Source organism: Chlamydotis macqueenii, chromosome 29 (assembly GCF_036417535.1).
Source record: "Chlamydotis macqueenii isolate bChlMac1 chromosome 29, bChlMac1.mat, whole genome shotgun sequence".
In the NCBI taxonomy this organism is placed as follows: Eukaryota; Metazoa; Chordata; class Aves; order Otidiformes; family Otididae; genus Chlamydotis; species Chlamydotis macqueenii.
Window position 1 is genome coordinate 2,051,272 of NC_141584.1, and position 20,025 is coordinate 2,071,296.

At 64.7% G+C, this 20,025-nt stretch overlaps 2 protein-coding genes across 2 annotated transcripts in view; one reads left to right on the forward strand and one right to left on the reverse strand.

Annotated features, from left to right (window-relative positions):
• Positions 1-5,475: 5,475 nt before the first annotated feature.
• LOC147597085 (inhibin beta C chain-like) lies at positions 5,476-8,633 on the reverse strand. The gene is made up of 2 exons (XM_086768928.1): positions 8,120-8,633; positions 5,476-6,795 (listed from the first exon to the last, which is right to left on the reverse strand). Exons 1-2 carry the CDS (start codon positions 8,442-8,444, stop codon positions 6,053-6,055), a joined length of 1,068 nt encoding a protein of 355 aa, XP_086625054.1. The 5' UTR covers positions 8,445-8,633; the 3' UTR covers positions 5,476-6,052.
• Positions 8,634-9,387: 754 nt separating this feature from the next.
• R3HDM2 (R3H domain containing 2) overlaps positions 9,388-20,025 on the forward strand; it is a 45,967-nt gene continuing 35,329 nt past the window's right edge. The window contains exon 1 of the mRNA XM_086768917.1: positions 9,388-9,507. The gene's annotated coding sequence lies outside the window, so the exon portion shown is untranslated. The remainder of the gene's footprint in view (positions 9,508-20,025) is intronic.

Below are 20,025 nucleotides of genomic sequence, written 5' to 3' on the forward strand. Positions count from 1 at the left end.
CCCCCGCCCGCCCACGGAGCCCGACGGCCCGCACGCCTCCCCCCCCCCCCCCGGCACCCCCGGAGGCACCCACGCGGGACCAGTCTCGTTTCTTGCTGGCAGAGGAGCCAGCAAGGACGAGGGGCTGCTCCCAGCACGAGCCCGGCAGCTCCCCGGGGACCGTGCGCCTCTGTGGGCTTCCGTCACTCCTGCCATGTGATGAGTTGGGGGATCTCAGCCCCGGGCAGCCTCACCCAGCACGGAGCGGGGCAGGGCCAGGGAAGGCGCGTGCTACCCCCGCTCCTCCCCAGAAAGGAAAGCGGGTGTTTGCGTGTACGGGGGGCTGGCGAGGGAGCAGCCGCTCTCACGTCAACCCCGAGATGCTCTGCAGATCCTGAGCCCCAGCCGCTGCGCTCCGAGCAGGGCGCGCAGCCCGAGTCGGGGCAGGGTCCCGCAGAGATCTGCCGAAAGCGGTGCAAGGTGCCACGCGGCCGGGGGAGCGGCAGAGCCCCGCGCTCTTGTGCCAGAGCAGGGAACCGGGAGCGCAGTGGGAACCTGAAGCCCAGCCAACCCTTCGGGCACGGCCTGCGCCCACCGGCGCTGGCTCCGAGGTCTCGAGCGCCCAGAGCCCCTGGCTCCGGCCAAGCGCAGAGGTGACGTGTAAACAGTGGGCTGTCTGGGAAAAAGCACCCACCGGAGATGATGCAACCGTAGCGCAAGGAGCGAAGTTCTCAGCCGGCTGGGCCCGCTGGCAGCTCCCAGAATAGCCCAGGAATGTCAACAGGGAGGGAAGAGCGGGCACAGCCTGGCCCGGGAGCAGGCGGCGCTGCCCGGGCACCAGCAGGCCGGCGTGGATGGCACTGTCACGCAGGCACAGGCGCGCTGCGCACGCTCACAGCGCGCATGCGCTCGCTTGCACGGATGCTCAGTGGTGCGTCCACATCCGCACGCTCCCCCGCAAGCACACGTTCAGTCCCTCATCCCAAATCTTTGGATAGATGCTCCGTTTGTGGACATGCTCACCACATCTCCGCTCCCCTGCCCTCTGTCCCGCGTTCCCAGGCCAGGAGGGAAGCGTTCCCTCTCTGTCAGGATCAATTCCCCACAGGGCTGGGCTGCTCCTGCCCTCAGCCCACCGAGGGAACCAGGCTGCTCCGCCTGACGCTCTCCCGGCGTGCAGCAGGCTGGAGGAGTCCCGGGCTGCATCCCGAGCGGCACTGGCCCGGGTGCCCGGCCACGGGGGGTCCTTGAAGCCCCTGTGTCACCACCACCTCCCAGCAGCCACACCACAGCTCCGCACACGCAGGAAAGGGAAACTGAGGTAAGATGCCGTGCTGAACGCCTCCTTTCCGGGCTGCGGAGCGGGGTCTCCCCGAAGGGATTCGTCCCTTCGGACCTGCCAGGATCCCTCTGCACCGGCCAGCACCCCACGAACCCCCGTTTCACCTCCAGCTTGGCAAGAGCATCGGATCTGCCCGCCTCCTGGCACCGCAGCCGCGTGTCGTCCCCGGCCCCGCGCACCCTGTCCCACCAGATCTAGGGCAGGGGTCAGCGCGGAGCTGTGAGCGGCTCTTGCACCCGTTGCATAATGTGTTGTTGATTAAGCGGTTCCCAGAAAGCAAAGCCCAGAGACCGGCCTGACCAAAATACCCCCCCTCCGGGTCCCCCCCACTTGCTGCACACATGGCTGCTGGGCCTCCGACCTCGTGTCCGGTGGGGCAAGCGTGGCACCTGACAGCCTGACCTAGAGGTGCCGGCAGACTGGGTGAAGCAGGGACCCCCTCCAAAGCGCTCACGCGCCGGCACCCGAGCACGGCTCCCGCACGAACGCCCGTCCTGCGCGGCCGATGTCGGCCACGGCGATGCCGAAGCCGGCTGTGACCCTTCCTCGGGGGTGGCCTGGTTTGGGCAGGACACCTTTTTCCTCCCAGTAGCCGGTGTGTTTTGGATTTTGTGTGTGAAGAATGGTGACTAAAACACCCTGATGATAGGAGTTGCTGTTCATGAGACCGAGGACACTGTCCGGCTTTCCGAGCCCCGCTAATGTGCAGATGCGGGAAGCTGGGAGAGAGACAGACAGAATAACTGACCCCAGCTGGCCACAGAGCGTGTTCCGTGCCATCAACGTCCTGCTCAGTAGAGAAGTGGGGGTTGCCCGTGGAGGCATCCTGCACATCCACCTTCTTCCACCTCTCCCTTGCTCGCTGGCATCGTTCCCTCTCCCGCGCTGGCTCCCTCGCGCTCCTTTGCTGGCTGCTCGGTTTCGTTTCCGTGATGGCTGCTGGGGACGGGCTGGGTCGGTCACTGGGTGGTGAGAAATCCCGTATTGTTCATGTCGTATACATTGATACCCTTACGTTCTGTTATTATTGTCATTTTCCTTTGCTATCCTAGTCAATTGTCTTCACCTCAACCCACGAACCTCCCTACCTTCCCATTTTCTCTCCCCCACCCCACCGGGGAGGGGAAGGGTGAGCGAGAAACCCTGTGGTGAGGGGGCCAAACCATCACAGGGGCCACGGCGTAAATCAGGACGTGGCTTTGGACAGCTTCCCCCCCCCCCCCGCATACCGGAGGGGTTCCCAGGCCGGGGGCTCGGGGAGCAGCCGAGGGGGCTCCCTCCCGGGGAGGCGGCGGCCGGTGCCCCCGGGGCCGGGGAGCCCGCGCGGGGCGGGGGGCCGGCGGAGGGCCGGAGGCGCGGGGCTGGGCGTGCGGGGGTCCGGCCGTGGGAAGGGAACGCAGCGAGGGCGCAGGGCCAAGGGAGGGAGGGTCGGCGGCCCCGCTCCCCGCCGCAGCCCCGCTCCCCGCCGCAGCCCCGTCCCAGCCCCGCAACCCCGTCCCAGCCCCGCAGCCCCGTCCCAGCCCCGCAGCCCCGTGCCCGGCCCGCGGGCGCCGCCCGGCGGCGCGGGGCGAGGCCGCTCCCGGTCCCCGAGGGTTCGGCGGAGTCCGGGGCTGGGGGGCGCGGACCTTGCGGGACGGGGCGCCCGCAAGCCCGCGAGCTGTCCCCGCACGGCGGCTCGGCGGGGGCTGGCGGTGCGGGACCGGGAGCTGGCAGCGGCCGAGGCGGAGCCGCCCAGCGCGGGTGGCCCGGTGCCTGCGAGCCGCGGGCTGCCGGGCTGGAAGCGGCCCGTGAGCCCGAAAATTAAACATTAACCCTTCTCAAGGCAACGCCGGGAACTTCCAGGAATTCCCACCGCTCCCTGAGAGCCAGGCCCTGCCAAGGGACGCCCTGGGCAGCGCGGTTGGACCTTTGCTTGTTGATCCTGGCAAAGGCTCCTTCCAGGAGCCGCCGGCCGCCGCCGCACCCCCCGTCCCGTCCCGGAGCGCGGGCCGAGGGGCTGGCACCCCACGCAGCCCCGCGTTCCTCTCCGTCTCAGGCTGGCACGGACCAAGGGCTGGGACGATGCTGTCTCCCGCGCCGGGCCAGGCACGGGGGGCTGCGTGGCGGGGTCCCCGCCAGGCTTACTGGTTCCAGTGGGACCAGCGTGGCAGCATCCCACGGCAGCTGGGGATGCCTGCCTGAGACGCACCCTCCAGAGCCCCCCGAGCGAACGGGGAAATGCGGTGTCAGAGCAGGGGGAGAGGGGACCCCTGCCCTCACCCCCCTCTTTTCCCACCAGCGAGGGAGGAGCGGGTGCCCAGCGGGAAGCTGCGCCCAGCCGCTCCCCTGGTTTTCCGTTCCGCTCCCCGAAAAGCCTGACTTCGCGCTCTGCCTTCACGCTTCCCACCGCGGTTACTTTCGCCGACCGAGGGAGACGGCTTGCGAAACGCGCCCGGGCTGCGGCGAAGCCCACAGAGTCGCTTTTCCCTGCGCGGCTCGTTAAGGCTACAAACACGCAGCTCCCGCCCGGGCCACCCGCCGCGGGGGCCGAGCGGCTCCTGCCGCGTGCTGGGGGCCCTGCGGTGTTCCCTGGGTGGGATTCCCAAACCTTGGTCACCCTTCGCCCTGGGCCGCGAAGGGGGAAGGGGCTGCAGGCTGCACGCAGGCGTTGTTTCCCGTGGGAGCAGGAGAAGCCGCGTGCGCGGAGAGGAGGGGAGAGGTGTTGCGGGACGCTGGTACCGGAGAAGGCGCAGGACAGCGTGTTCTGCCCTGGTCTCAAGCTGCCAGGGACAGTGAGGGGTCTCAGAGGCTGGGACCGCTCTGGGAGGAGCTGCCGCTAACCCGGGCGCCCCGACGCAGCAGGACCTTCGTGTCCACTGGAACGCAGCCGCCCCGCGGGGCTTGGGCTGGATGTACCACGGCCACGGGGACGGGACGCAGTGCGGTGACAACTGGTGGGTCCAGGGAGGTCTGGACCGGGAGAGGCTCCCCAGGGTCCCGGGCTCGTGCTGCCCTGAGCTGCGGCATCCGTAGGGCCGCAGGAACCAGCCAAGGGCTCCTCTGCCCCTTCGCTCGGCCCCTTTCTGCCCACGCCTGCCGCGGCCTGGAGAGCTCAGCGCCAGCCCGGGAAAGCTGTTTGTTCGATAAACACAGACAGTGAAAAGAGGCGCTGGAAAAAGAAGGGAAAGAACCAGAAAAAACCAAACACCAAACTCTCTCCGGGCTTGCGCAAGCGGCCTTGGGTCCCAGACGGTATCGACCCCCGAGCCTTCCACCCTGCCTGGCAGCAGCCGGGTCCGCGGGAAGCCTTCAGGTCCCAGTCCTGGAGGCACCAGCGCCTGGAAGCCGGGATCTCAGCCGGGATTGCAGCCACGCAGCCCCACGGCACGCGCCTCGGGGGCTCACCCCAGGAGCTCCCCGCGCGAACCCCCCCCTTTCCCACCCGCAGCTTTCTCAGCCCTCGCGCACGGGAAGCGGCGGAGAAATCCTAACGCGAGGTTACGTAACGGGGCTGATGTGTCAGAGCCGCCCTTCGGCCCCGGCTCTCACGGCACTGACGTGTCCCACTTTGCCGCCGGCCGGGCCAGCGAGGGGCAGCGGAGGGGGCAGCTGCTCCGGGCCGTGGGCCAGGGACGCGCCGAGAGGTTGCTCCCCAGGGAGGGAGCGGCGTGGGGTTGCGGGCGAGGGTGGGCGTCCTGGGCGTCGCGGCTTTGCTGGTCTTGCCCGGCAGCTTCTGTTTGCTTTGAAAGGGAGAAGAGTCGCTCGGTTTTGTCCTGCCTTGGGACCCAAACACAGATGGGTTCGGTGGGACGGAAAATCTGGCCCAACCAAGGAACGGCGCCCTCCCCGCGGAGAACCACGAGCCCCGCGTGTCCGGGCGCTCCCACGCCACGCCCCGGATCCGGGCTGGGACAACCCGGGCGTCCCGCGTTTTCCCGGGAAAGGCGGCCAAGGCGCAGAGAGGACGAGACCCCGCGGGGGCCGGCAGCGTGGCAGCCGCTGGGTGCCCAGCCCCGCCGCCCGCGGTCTGTAACCAGCTCGTGGGTTAGGAGAGCGCCGCGCGCGGCAGAGGGGGTCCGTCCTGGGCCGTCCTGGGCCGTCTCGGGGCTGCCTGCGCTGGGGCACACCCACCACCGCGACAGCACACGCGTGTGTACGCAGACACGTGCACACGCTACAGCTGGGAGTCTTTTATTGAAGACCTGGTCGCTGGGATTCCGGGAGAGGGAGCCGCTTTCCTCCCACTGGGATCGATTTCCCAGCCCCCTCAGCCTCGCGTCCAGCGGACGACCCTCTCCCCTCCGCTGTAGCCACCCCCCAGCACCCTTTCTGCTTCTGTCCCCCCCCGGCAGCCGGAGGCGGCCGCTGCTGGGACCCGTTACCCGAAGAGCTCACGTGCGTGTTGCTGCACCGCGGCCTTGGTCCGGAGCCAGCAGCAGGGCGAGCCGGGGCCGCCCCGAGCTGCCGGGGAGTCGCGCTCCGCAGAGTCCTGCGGGCAGAAGGATCCGGTGCCCGTCACGAGTTGGTCGGTCTCAGAGGCCGCGGCTCACGGGCAGATCTGAAGGGGCTGCGCGGGAGGCGAGGGAGGAGAGGGCTTGCAGGTTCAGCATCGCCCTTGACGCTTCAGCCTCAGGAGGAGGAAACACGGCGGCAGGGTTCCCACCTCTCAGCATCTCGCGAGGTCTCGCACGGCCAGAGAGGGGCTGGGAGGAGGGGAGCCCCGCACGGCACGGGCCCTGCCGTCCCGCCGGCTCAGGTACAGCCGCAGGCGTCGACGATCATGTCGGGGATGTCGGTCTTGACGATGTTGCTGTCCCGGTCGTAGTAGAGCAGAGAGAGGGGGCGGCGCTGCGTGGGCACGCAGCAGGAGTCCACGGCTGCGTCTGCGTTGTTGGCTTTGATGAGGTTGAGGACGGCCGTGTGGAAGGAGGCGGCGAGGCCGGGGACGCCAGCCATGTGCAGGGGGCAGAGCCCCGCGCAGTAGTTCATGTGATATCCCTCCGGCTGGATGATCCAGTCCTCCCAGCCGATCTCCTTGAAGTCCACGAAGAATTCCTTGCGGCAGCACATCCGGGAGTCCCCGCTGCAATCGATGCCGCGCCGCCGGACCCGGTGGGGCGTTCTGGCCCGGGCCTGGGCTGCCACGAACGGCCAGTGGGGATCACTGCGGCCAGCCAGGAGGGGAGACCCCCAGTCCTCCGCCACCTCCAGTTCCACCGTGAGCCTCCGGCCCCCTCGGCCGAAGAGGCTCCGGACGGCTCGCCCCACGTCCAGGGTGGCCCAGCCGGCCCTCCGCACCTCCAGCCGCGTCTCGCTGGCCGTGGTCGCGTTCAGCCCCGTCGGGTCCGGCTGCAAGAGCCTGACGGTGACGGGGTGCGTCCCGGGGCCGGGGACCGCCCAGAAGAGGTAGAGGGTGGCCCGCAGGATCTCGGTGCTCCCCGCCAGCTCCCGGGTAAAACGGAAATGCAGGCGAACGCTGCGGGAGGTGGAGGACCCTGCGCACAGAGCCGAAAGCGGAGTCAGGAGGTGAAGGCGGGGCGAGGGGGGCTCCCCTTGCCAGGCGCCACCGAGTCAGAGCGCAAGGGCAGTGCCTCAGACCCGGGGAGCGGTCCCTACGGGGATGGAGGGACCCCCATTGCTGCTGATCCCCCTCCTAAAGTAGCAGCGCCCGGGCCTGGTCCCACCTCCCCTGCCTGATACGCCCCTCGCCAGCAGCGCTGCCGGGGGGATTTTGGAGCGGCTTATCCGGCCGTGTAAACCAGCCTTGGATTTAAGGCCGTCACGCCGATTTGCACCTCCAGGATCACCTCTGCTTCCCACGGCCGGAACCGCCACCCGAGGCGGCTCCAGCATCTCCCGCCCTTGCTGCTGCGGAGGCTGCGGAGCTGCGAAGGACGGGCCGACGGGGACCGCGAGAGCAGCGCCCGGGGCGAGGACCCGAACCCCCTTCCGCGGTGGTCCGGCACAGCGCGGCGGGGTGAGACCGGGCTCAGCCCCGTGGGTGAGGGCAGGCGCTCCACCAAGCCGGGAGACAGCTCCCCGCTGTCCCCACGCGTGGGAGCGCGAGGCACCGCCGAGAAGCGCCGTTCCCGGGGGTCTTCAACCCCCTCCCCGTCCCACAGCAGCCGTGCAGACCGCGCAAAGGCCTGCACGGGGAGCGCGCGCGCGCCCCACGCCGCGCCGGGCAGCAGCTTGGGCCGGGTGAAGCGCGGGTGCAGAAGGATGCTCCGCAGGATGGAGCGGCGATCCTGCTGCTTTCCAGCGGCCGCGTTTGCCCGGGAGGGGTGAGGGGTGCAGGACCCTGCTTTTCCAGAGACCCCTGTGAGAACCCCTGAGTAGGTTTTGGGGACCCGGGAACGCGGCTGCTTCTGGAGGGAAGCGTGGCAGCCCAGCATTTTTGGGGAGGAAGCGGAGACACAGCGGAGCGCGGGGAGCAGAGGCGCTTCGGGGACCCAAGCGCGCACGCCGTGAGCTGGGGGCGAACCTGGAATCTGGGCCGAAAATCCCGCTCCGAAAACCACGGCCCTCCGCCCCCAGCACAAGCGCGCAACAAATTTTCATTGTCCCCCTTCGCTCCGGTGCCCACCCCCTTGCCCCAACGCATCCCATATTTAAATGAGGGGGGGGCAGAGCCTCGGTAGCGCGTCCCCTGCCCGCGGTGAGGGGCAGCCGGTTGGGGTGAGCTCGGGGCGCGGGGGCAGAGGTCCTGGGTACGGAGCCTCTCACGGCCAGCGGGACGGCCCTGCGCAGAGCTTTCGAAATGCCTTCCTTCCCCCCGTGCCCCCCGCGGCGCCCACGGGACGCGGGGTCTCTACAGACCTGACTCGGCAAAGCTCAGGATCTTGTACTCCTGCGCGCCCGTCCCGGGACGCGGGTCGCCCCCGTCGCGGGGCAGCCCCGGGGAGACGGCCGCGTCCAGGCGCTGCGCCTGCACCCTGCGGAGAGCGGTCAGCAGGGCGCCCCGGGACGCGGGCTGGGTGGCGTTGGGCCTGTCCGGCAAGCGGAGCTTGGAGAGGATGCTCTGCTTCGCCAGCGCGAGCAGGGCGTCCCGCTGCGCGGCGGGGGCCAGGGCGGCCAGCCCGCAGGCCGAACACCACGCCGTCCTCAGAAGGCTCAGCAGCAGCAAGGCCGCGGTGGCGGTCATCTCCGGGGGGGGGCAGCTCGGGGGTCGCGGGGCAGAGAGCGCGTCCCTCCCGCCGTCCGGCGAGGCGCGGTCGGAGCGGGGCAGCGGGCGAGCGGAGCGTGGCCGCGCCGGACTCGGCGGGGGCAGAGAGTGGGGAAGGGCTCGATCCCCTGACGTGGCCGCAAATATTGGCTGATCCCGGGCGAGATAAACGCCCCCGCCGCCCCGCCACCCCGCCCGGGCCCGCGCCGGCCGCCGCACGGCTCCCCCCCGGGGCAAGGCGGACCCCGACGGCCGGCGCTCCCGCTCGGCGGGGGTCGTCCCGGCGCAGGGGGGCTGGGGGTCGGTGTCGGGCCAAGGGTGGCCACCCCGGGGGTGGGCGCCCACGGGTCCCCGCGTAAGGGCTGGGCCCCCCGGGGGGACGGGGGGCGCAGAGTGGGACACCCCGCGGTGCCGTGCGGGGAGGGTGGGGGGGGTCCCCGAGGAGACGGGGAATCCCCGGGGGCGGCGGCGACCCCCGCGCACAGCCTGCACCCCGCGCTTGGGGGGGGTGGTGGGGGGGTGGCCAAGCGTGGGCGTGGCCTGGTGTCGCGAAGGCCACGCCCCCTCCCGGAACCGCCCCTCCAAAGGAGGCGTGGCCTCGGCTGCCCGGCTCCACGCTGCGCCCTCCGCCGCGCCAGGGGGCGCTGCCGCACCCCTCCCCGCCTTCCTCAGCGCCGCGTCCGCCGGGTTGCTAACGGCAACGCGCACGGCGGGCGCGGGATGGTGACGCCGCGGCGCGCACGCAGCAGTGACGCAAGGCGCACGCCCGCGGGGGAGGGGCCCGCCGCTTCTTTCCCTTTTTTTTTTTTTTTTTTTTTTTTCCCCCCCCCCCTCCCCGTTTCTTTCCCCTTTTCTCCCCGTTCCGGCCGTTCCCCCCCCCCTCCCCCCCACTCCCCCGTCCTGTCCCCACCTCCGCCCGCCGTCCCCGCCGCCCCGCCCGGGCGGCCCGCGCTGGCCCAGGCCCGGCCCGGCCCGGGGTGGTGGCGGCGGCGGCGGCGGCGGTCGCGGCCCCGCGGCGCAGGGCCCGGCCCGGCCCGGCCCGGTAAGTGCGCGCGGCAGGCGGGAGGGGGCGGGCGCGGTGCCGGGGCGCGGTGGGAGTCTGAGCCGAGCGGGCCGGGCCGGGGGCTCGGTGGCCGGCGGGGCGGTCGGCGGTGCCCCCGGGCCGGGCCGGGCCGCGCCGCCCGCGGGGATCCGCGGTCCCGGCTCTGGCTCTCCCCGGGGCTGGGCCGGCGGGACGGGCCCGGGGCCGGTGCCCCCCTCTCGGGGGAGCGGTGACCGGCTGGGTCTCCGCCGCCTCCGGGCGCTGGCTGGCCGGCGGGGCGTGCGGTGGGTGCTCCCCCGCACCCGTGCCTGGCCCGGGTGCACCCCGGCGCCAGCCGAAAGGCCCCGAGCTGGCTGCGCCGCTCCGTTCCCCGCTCTCTGCCTGCGGTGCCGGAGGCCAGGGAGGGAAGGGAGCAACAGGTGGGGGAGGACCTCCCGCCGGTGGTGGCCAGGCCCGGGAAGCGCCGTGAGCTGTTCTCCTGACCTCGCAGACAACGGCTTCTCTTCGAAACCCCTTCCCGGAGACGCTTCTGGCTTCTGGGGCCCTGCGGTGTGTGAAAACGCTGCAGCGACGGCGTCTGGCTCGGCCGGAGCGCGCCGAGGAGCGGTTTCAGAGGGGCCGCTGAGGGAAGGGTTTGTGGTGGTACTTGTTCGCGGCCCAGACCTGGGCTGCCGCGCTGGCCGCTGGTTTTACGGAGGACTGGAGGACGCGCCGTCTTTCAGAAGCTGCTTCTGGGAGGGTGTCTGCCTTCCGAACAGCAGCGCGGAGCCGGGGGAGCACTGTGCGACGGCTGCGCCAGCTCCGTGCGTGCTGGGCAAGGCTCAGCCGGTTCACAGCTGGTTCGTGGGAGGGGATTTGCAGACCCCGATGGTTTTCTTCTCTCTGTTATTACCGGTTGTTCCTTAAATGAGCAGCTGTTCCAGTTCTTTGTTAGGCCACAGAGAACCCGAAGTTGTTGGTAAAGTCTTTATTCGCCTCTCTTCTCCCTGGGCTCTGCGCTTGCTTCTGCTACGGCTGGGCCCTTGTGACTGACTCAAACTTACCTGTCCTGCGCGGCGTTTGGCGTAAGATCCCTCTGATTTCGGGGGGTGCAGACCCGTTCTGGGCGTTAATTTGAGTTTTAATTGGAATATAGGGTTCACATTCCTGTTCTTTTCTGCCCTTCAGCACTGCTACGCACAGCAGCCCCCTGCGCTTTGAAGTTCCTTGTGAGGCAAGTCCTAATGAAAAATCAATCGTGAAAACATGGGAAGGGGCGGCAGCAGAACCTTTGCTGTTCGTTCCTGAACACTGCGCCTTGTGACTCGTTGGGATATTTAAAATTCCCCCACGTTGATTTCCAGCTTTGTGTCTCAGCTGAGATGTGACGGGGATGATCGTCCCACCTCCCTCGCGTTTTTTGCCTGAGGCTTGTCCGCGGTGCTTTCACGCGGTGTAATTGTGCCCCGAAAGAGGTGTTAGATTTTTCAGAGGGGTGAGTTAATTCCTGTTCCTGGGAGCTTGTAGGTACTACCACGCGCCCTGCCCGCTGCGTCTGTCTCGTCTGAATGACCTGGTGCTTTTAGGTGTCTTAACAGAGGCTGATCAGCTCAGAAACGCGTTCGCTTTTCTCCTGAGCGCTGAAAGCTGACCTCACCTGGTCAGCTCTGCCTGCTCGTTGTATGCTTTTGTGATGCTTCAGCGTTGGCAAGAGATGTCTGGAAAATCAAGGTGTGAGAAACCCCAAGGGCTGGGGTGCTGGAAGGAATCACAGAACCACAGAACAGTTTGGGTGGGGAGGGAGCGTTAAGGCCCACCCAGCCCAACCCCCCTGCCAGGAGCAGGGACATCTCCAACCGGATCAGGTCGCTCAGAGCCCCGGCCAACCTGGCCTGGGATGTTTCCAGGGATGGGGCATCCACCGCCTCGCTGGGCGACCTGGGCCAGTGCTCCACCACCTTCAGCGTCAAATATTTCTTACATCCAGTCTGAATCTCCTCTCTCCCAGTTTAAAACCATGACCCCTCGTCCTGTCACAGCAGGCCCTGCTGAAGAGTCTCTCCCCACCTTTCCTGCAGCCCCCTTTGGGCACTGGGAGCCGCTCTCAGGTCTCCCCGGAGCCTCCTCTGCTCCAGGCTGAGCAGCCCCAGCTCTCCCAGCCCGGCCTCACAGCAGAGCTGCTCCAGCCTCTCAGCATCTGCGTGGCCTCCTCGGGACCCTCTCCAGCAGCTCCACGTCCTTCTGGTGTTGGGGGCTCCAGAGCTGGACGCAGCGTTGCAGGGGGGTCTCACCAGAGCGGAGCAGAAAACTTGCGAAAGGGAGATAACCTGCTTGGGGAGCTGGAAATGCTGCCAGACGTTGGTACTGGTTTATCAGCAAACTAAGGACGGGCTGGGCTGAGAGTTGTGTCCTCGCAGCAGGGAAGAGCGGTGATGGGGGAGAAGCTCTCTGGTACGGTGTCGTGGCTGCTTCTTCACGAGCCATGGAGCAGCAGAGCCGTCCCCTGGAGAGGAGAGCGCGCTGTCGGCCGCGGATATCCCGCGTCGTTGCCGAGGACAGGAGCTGTTTTCCTCTGGCTGCGTGGGGAGCAGCGGGAGCGTGCTGTGGGACCTGGTTTGCTTGTCAGAAACCAGGTGAGCCCGTGCCTGTTTACACATCAAACCCGTGCCTTGCCGATCCCAAACCTCCGGCTCGGCGCTCCTTTTCCTGCTGGCAGCACACCGAGAAGTCCTGTGGGGCCAGTCTCTTTGCTTTGCCATCCCTGGTGCTTGTGAGACTCTTGTGTCGCCTCCTGCCTTGACCTGTTCTCCATCGCTGAGGACTGGGACCTGGCTCCTCATGGTTCCTTCACTACTTCTGATTCCTTACACTCCGTTCTTTGTGATTTCCGTCCTGTCTGCTAGCTGTCGAGGCTGACTGGTGTAACATCCGTGTCCTCCTCCTTGAATTTGGGCTGGAGATTCTCCATTAAGTCGTACCAGGTGTGCTTGCCGTAATCTTCCTTCCTGATTAAATGGCCATTCTGTAGTTCACAAATGATTTGCTCCAATCTTTTTTAGGTTTTTTTTTTTTGTTTCAGTAGATCTTCTCCTAGGGTCTCGCTTCTCCACCCACAGATCTTTTTATTTTCACTGAGCTGTTAAACATACATCGGTAAAGATTTCCCCCGTTCATTCCCGCTTCTTTGGAAAGCAAGGACAGGTTGGGTCTGCACAGAAAACTTCAGAAGCTTGTCCCACTGTGTGTATTTACGAATAGGAGGGGGTTTGTTTGGTGGGTTTTTTATGGAACAAATTAGATGATGAGGAAAGACATGAGACCCATTTTCTTCTTTGCTCTCTGGAGAGTAAACTGCTGCTCAGGACTCCATCCCAGGGAGGATGGATCTCAACGGGTTCCTTGCGGTGGTGCCGCTTTGCTGGAGACAGGAGGAGCTGGATGGAGACTCCCAGATCGACTCCTGCCAGTTGTGAACGGGAAATGGTCCCTCCTCTTGTCTCACCCCTGCTCGTGAGTGGGGACTGACCGGGGACCGGTGCCCTGGAGCTGAGCGGGACGTGGAGCCAGTTGACCCCTTAGTTTCTCGGCGTTGCAGAGTGGTTCTCAGGGCTGGTTTCAGCTGCCTGCGCAGCGTGAAACGGGGTGAAACTGGTTCACAGCGTCGTCCTCTTCTCTGGCTGAGTCTTAGAGCTTGGTTTTAGACCTTCCTAGGATCAAAGCTGATGAGTTATCTGCTGTGGTGTAGCTGTGTTTCTCTCCAGTCAGAGAGACGTAACACCAGTTGGTCCAGCGCTGCTTGAGCTGGGAGGGCCGAGGCTCCAGGCTGGCAGTCCGTTCTGCAGAGCGGAATTGAAGGAACTAGTTAGTTCTCCGATTTCTTCTTGAGCATCTTTGGTGTTTGTTGGTGGTTTGGACAGGATCTGGAAGTCGTTGGGCTGGAAGAAGCAGATGCTTCTCAGTCTCGCTGTCCAGCGTGCCCGGCTGTGGCCTCTTCCACCTTGTGAGCTGCAGCTTCAGGCTTTGCTGGGTATCGCCTCTTGCTGCGACGCCAGAGGAAGCTGGTCTGGTTGTGAACCACTCGTGGTGGTGTTTCGTGGGGTCCCAGACACCGTCTCATCCACCCAGGTTGGCCGGGGCTCTGAGCGACCTGATCCGGTTGGAGATGTCCCTGCTCCTGGCAGGGGGGTTGGGCTGGCTGGGCTTTGAAGGTCCCTTCCAACCCAAAGCATTCCGTGATTCCGTGACCTGGAGAGGTGAGAGACACAAGTGGCAATGCTCCCGCAAGGGGAGGCGACACTTCGGCTGGTGCCGCGTTCACGTCTCGCCGACTGAGGCTGAAGCGTTGGCCTTGGATAGGCGGAACAGTTAGTCTGGGTTTTGGATGCTGTCTCCAGCTTGTGTCAATACCGGCTTCTAATAATAACCCGTTGTCCTTCTCCTGGTTTCGTTCCTCGAAGAACCTCAGTTCCCTGGGAGCAGCCCTTGCCCTGGGAGTCGGTGAGGTGCAGGTAACGGGTTAATGCTGGCAAAGTCGGTTCTGCTCTGTCGGGAGTGATTAGGTGATTGTGTTTGCGGTTGATTGCGGAGGTGCTGAAAGCCCTGGGTGTCTAGGTGCTTTATGTTTGGGTGCTCGTTGTTTTTGGTGGGCTTCAGATGGACACAGCGTCTCAGAACCTCCGGCTGATGGCGGCGTGGTCTCCTCACTCCTGCTGGAGAACGCTGCTCAGAGGAGAAGGCATGGAGGTGGAAAGAATCGTAGAATGGTTAGGGTTGGAAGGGACCTTCAAAGCCCACCCAGCCCAACCCCCCTGCCAGGAGCAGCAGGGACATCTTCGATTGGATCTGGTTGCTCAGAGCCCCGTCCAACCTGGCCTGGAATGTTTCCCGGGATGGGGCGTCCACCACCTCTCTGGGCAACCTGGGCCAGTGTGATCAGGTTGCCCAATAAACCAAGGATTATACACGTCACTTCGTAAATCTTCTCACATCCATCCCTTTGGAGAAAGACAGTGTCAGGAAGTATGGATAGAACGTGGGACAGCGGTGGAGAAACCAAACGGGGTGTGGCAATGCTGCGGTGAGGCCAGAACCCTGCTGGAGGAGGGAGATCCCTTCTGGATCACGCTACCTGGCCGTGAAACCTCTCTCAACTCTTTTAGCTGCTGCTTTAGACGTCTCTTTAAAAAGACAGCCAGCCCTGGAACCGACGTGGTGGCACCAGGGGAGAGGAGAAACGAGGACACGAAGGCGGTGAGCGCCCGCCAGCAGCTGCGTGGCGGGGAGTGGAGCTGAACCTGCTGGGCTCTGCGGCTCGGCAGGGACGGGGAGCTCCAGGTCCGGACCCGAGTTCTGGCAGCTCAGGCGCTGGGTGGGCTCAGGACAGGAAGGGGTCCCACACGGGAATCGGTGGGGCGAGGGGGGTGCTTTTCCTGAAGGCTTGGGTCTCCTCTGGCTGTGTCAGTGCCTGAAGTTGACTTCGTATGGAGTGTGCACCTGTAGAGAAAAAAAACGTGAGCGGAGGGCACAGACCCACTGCGTGCCGCGAAATAAAATTTGTGTGGGCCGTCCGGAGAGGAGCCCGGTGGTTCCCAGCAGCGTCTCCGGGCTCTGTGTCCCCGTTACGGAGCTGCAGGAAGCCTGTAGAGATCGGAAGAGCTTTGGTGGCCCGATCTCTTGGAGAAGCGTTGGAACGTGGCAAAGTTTGGGGAGGCCTTGCCTGCCGGTGCCGCAGCAGGGGCGAAAAATAAAGCTTTTAAGTGACGTGAGAGCGTGGGTGTGGGAGAGAGCAGCGATCGGTAGGAAAGGCCCGGGTTTCTTGTGGCGGCTGGGCGGGCGGGGAGCTGCGGTCGTCGTGTGTCTGCAGGGTTTCGCTGGAAGCGCGATGAATCCATTCGCACGACAGAGCACCTCGATAAAACCATCTGTAGATTTTTTTCCCTCTCCCTTTTTCACTTTTTTTAGGAGCTGAGGTGACATTTGAAGGGGTGGTGGGATGCAGCTGAGGACCAGAGCTAGTTTCCTTCCCCCTTCAGATACATCACGCTCTCCTCCAGCTTTTTTTTGAGCAGTCTCTTGATTTCCGAGCCCCGGAAACCCAGCTGGGAGACGACGCGACCTGCTTCCCGCACCGAAGCAGAGGTGAGGTGCGCTTCCGTGGAGACGTGTTCCGCGTTTGTCTCGGAGCAGGGAGCAGCCAGAGGAAGGGCCGATGCTTTCCCGGGATTCCCCTGCGCGTGCGCTGTCGCCGGGGCGCGTGCGGGCTGACGGTTCTGTGCCGAGCCCGGTTTCATTCTGCGCCGGGAGCACAAGCTGTGTGCTGCAGGCTGAGTCACCGCTGCCTGCCGCGCGTTTCGGCGATGATTATTGAGTGTGGGCAGATGCAGCCCACTCGTTATAGCAGCCTGCTTATATTTTTTTAATGAAGTTTTAAAATTTTTATCTTGCTTTGACATCCTTTCCTTTGAGACACTAATTTCTCCGGAGCTGAGCTCAGACGCGGGAGCCGCTTCGTTACGGAAGGTGTCTGCTGTACCTCAGACACCGGCCGCTTGCGGGAGGCTTTGGGCACGCCGCTGCCCGTTAGGAAACGGGATCCTCGCCTGCCTGCTTCCCTGTGTCCCGAGCAAAATGAGCCCAGTCAAACCAGGGCTGGGACTGAGATCGTGTGGCTCCGTTTGAACGGGGACGTGGGGTTTACGGAAGCGATCCGCCTCGGTGGCGCTGGCTGCGCGTACGTGAATCGCTCTGCGCTGGGCGCGTCTCGGACCCGGTCTCTCCAGCGCGTGGCTGCCCAAAGCTGGGACAGCGGTGCTGGTAATGACGTGAATAAACGAGCTGCTCAGCCTGGCTTCTTAGCGATCAGCGCTTTGCGGATGGGTTCTGTGCGAAGGATTGATCTCGTGGTTCTGGCTTGCCACCCTCCCGTTATTTATGGAATCACAGACGGGTTTGGGTGGGGAGGGAGCGTTAAAGCCCAGCCAGCCCAACCCCCTGCCAGGAGCAGGGACATCTCCAACCGGATCAGGTCGCTCAGAGCCCCGGCCAACCTGGCCTGGGATGTTTCCAGGGATGGGACGTCCACCGCCTCGCTGGGCAGCCTGGGCCAGTGCCCCACCGCCCTCAGTACCTGAAGTGTTCATGGAAAGCTGCTTCTATGTGCAGGTTTATTAGGTTTTGAATTAACTGTACGTGATAGTATTTTATTTTTCCTTCTGAAAAATTGACTCTTTTCTTACAAGCAGCGTTTCCCTGTCACAGAAGCACTTGGGGAAACCGGTATCATCCTTCTTCACGAGAGATTGGTGTCTTTCTGGCGTTATTTTTTTGAAACGGCAAGGAGGGGAAGGAAGCAGCCCTCTGTGAAAGTGTTCCCGCAGGTTCTGCGGAACCTGGAAAGATCTTCAGAGCAGCAAGAGATAACGGGGCTGCGTGCGACCGTGGCTTCCTCCTAATTAACGTGAAATGCGTTAGGCTCTGCCGCTGCGAGGGGGAACTCCTGGCTCTGGGAACGACCTTACCTCACTTCTGTTATGTCCCAGTTCCCACCGCGAACGTACGGGTGACCCCTGCGCTGCGGACCTGTCCGGACGGGTGAACGCGGTCGTTAGCGCAGGAGCAGCAGCGGGATGCAGGGAGAGCAGTTTTCCGAGGGCGTTGCCTCACGGGGTGATGGTGCTGGCGATGTTTTTATGGTATGTTTACATATTTTTGTGTTACATCCGTATGGGGTATAAATGTTGGGGCGACTGGTGTTACGGAGAGCTGGAAGGGTCTGAGTTTGACGTGGCTGCATTTGGAAGAGACCAGCCAAACAGAGACCAGGCTCTGACTTTCCCCTCAGAACCAGCGCTCGTTTCGCCTTCACCCGGCGGAGAAAACCGATTGTACCCGGTCGCTTCTCAGAGCTCAGCCTCCGTCGTCTGCGCTCTGCGCGCTGCCAGCGCGAGCAGGACACGCAGGTAGCGGCCCGGCCCGTGCTGCCGCAGCCGTGCGAGCGTCCTCCCGCCCGTGTGCGTCCCGTGAGCTCCTCGGCACGGAGGCTGCTCCTCTTTTTTGGGTGCGTGCCTTGCTGCGGGGCTCTGATCCAGGGGGATAGCCCTGGATGCTGCTGCGTTCGCAATAATCCACCTGGATTCCCAGTTTCAGGAGTAAGCAAATAAATATCTGCTGGATCCGTACGTGGAGCTGGGCTGCTGCGGCATCTGCGGGCTGCCCGGCGTGTTGACACGCGCGCTCAGTCTGTGCCGCTCTGCTCTCCTCCTCTTCCCCTCCGTTCCTCTGGCACCCGCACACGGGCTATTTTTAACCGGTATTGCGGCATTTCTCCTCCTGAATTATTTATCAGCCTTTGGAGCTGAATGGAGTGCGCGGCGCTTTTTCCACTGCTGGTTACCGGCCACGTGTCTGTCTGGAGCCATTGACAGGTTGGGATGGTGGCAAACCACACCGGCCGCGGCTTGGAGAGGGGCTGGAGGCGGCACGGGGGCCTGGGCACGGCCCGTGCCGACGCGGGATCGTCCGGATCTGTGTTTGACGCTCTCCTTGCTGGGGCAGACAGGGAGGGGATGGTTGCCATGATAACGCAGCCTCAGCTGAGCCAGATCTGAATGGAAGGTCTCTAAAAAAAAAAAAAAAGAAAATGAAATAAAAATTCTTTTTTATTGCCTGGAGACTGGCTCCAGCCTGGAAGGAGACACCTCCGTGCACGCGCATGCGGAGGAGAGGAAGGCGTCAGAGACTGCGGGCATGGCTGAGGCTGACCCAAAGCTCCGTGCTGGCGGGGTGTTGAATTTTCACTTAGGAAATGGTAATTCCTGTTAAATTTAAAACCCTTCTTTGCTCCTCCCTGCCATGTCCAGCGCGAGCACCCTCGTCCATCAGAGACGGCGGCGCAGCCATTAGAGGAGCGGGCAGGCGAGGTGTTTCGTCTCTGAAGGGTTTTTCAGCCACTCACTAAACTTAATCTGCCCCTTCCCCTTTCTTCCTTCAGCGTCTCTCAGCATTTCTGTTTTCTCCTGCTCTCCCTTCCCGAACTGCTCCAGCGCGGGTCCTCCACGGGTCCTGCCGGGAGCCCGCTCCAGCGTGGGCATCCCGCAGAGCCACAGCCTCCTTGGGCATCCGCCTGCCCCGGCGTGGGGTCCTCCCCGGGCTGCGGGGGGATCTCTGCTCCTCGTGGGCTGCAGGGGGATCTCTGCTCCTCCCCGGGCTGCGGGGGGATCTCCCTTCCTGCTGTTTTTCTTTCCCCTTCTGGAATCCGTTATCACAGAGGCGCTGCCGCTGTCACCCCGGAGCTGGCCGGCACCGCCAGGCCGAGGGCGAGCTTCTAGCAGCTTCTCACAGAAGCCATCCCCGTGGCCCCCCCGCCACCAAACCCCAAAACGCTGGGGAAATGGGCGCGTTTGGGTCCGTTGGTGACGCTAGCCGCTGCGGGCCTGGGACGGGTGTCACACGGGGTCGGGGTTTGCACCGCTGCCGTCCCACCAGTTTGGTGTCACAAGTCTTGACTTTTTTTTTTTTTTTTTTTTTTTCCCCTTCTGATGGGATTAAATCCCTAACTGACATGTCTTCTCTCCAACAGACGCCGGGCTGGGGAATCAGAGCCTGGGCTCGTTTGAAGCGTGTCTGCCAGGGAGGGAACGCGTCTTCTTGCTTTTTTCCTTTGTTTGCCCGGCAGTATTGCTGTGCTGGGCACAGGCAGCTTCCGCGCGAGCCCGCGGCGCAGACCGTACCCGGAGCTGCCGCGTCTCTGCTGCGCCCTGCTTTCCCTGACCCAGTTTCACCGCGGGCGCCGTACCTGAGCCGACGGCTCTCGGGTGTGAGAGGCAGGAGCCCTCTCTGCGGGACTTGGTCCATGCTGGTGAGGCTGAATCCATCCTCCTCCTCCTCCCGCCCAGGATTTACTGTCTCCCCATCTAAGGAGAAGGATGCAGCTTAGGAAATCCTCTGGCACGCGCGTGCTTCGCGAGGGTGGAATGCTTCACAAGGGTGAAAAGCTGCCGGCTCGCGGCGATATCGGGCGGTGAAGGAGCTGGACACACCCGCAGGAGGCTGCACCCGCGCTGCCTGGGGCAGACGTTCACGTCCCGGGGCTGGAAGCCTTTCCCACCCGGAGCTCTGCCCTGGCTGAGCCGTTTGCCAGGCCCCGAGGCGCTGGAGATGGAGCTTCTGTTCTTTCTGCTTTTCTGTCACTGGTGGGAGCTGGCAGCGGGGTTTCAGCGGAGGGTCCCGAGCTGACCCTACGTTCTTGCTGGCTGAACGTGCTCTGCCGGCTGGGCTTCTCTGGAAACGGGACGACCTGGTAGAACGGAAGAACAGCATCCCGTGCCTTCAGAGCACTCGCCTGGCCGCTGCGGGGCTCCGGAGCAGAGGGTGCCGGCAGCTGTCCGTAGTGATCCTGAGTCGAAACGCAGCAGAGCGCAGATCCTGCGCGGCGCAGCGGAGTTCTGCTGGTTTCACTGGGGTTTGTGGAGATTTTAAGGCTCTGTCTGTGTGGAGCGAAGGCCCTCGGCCTGGGCAGGGCGTGCTGGAGCGCTGCTCCTG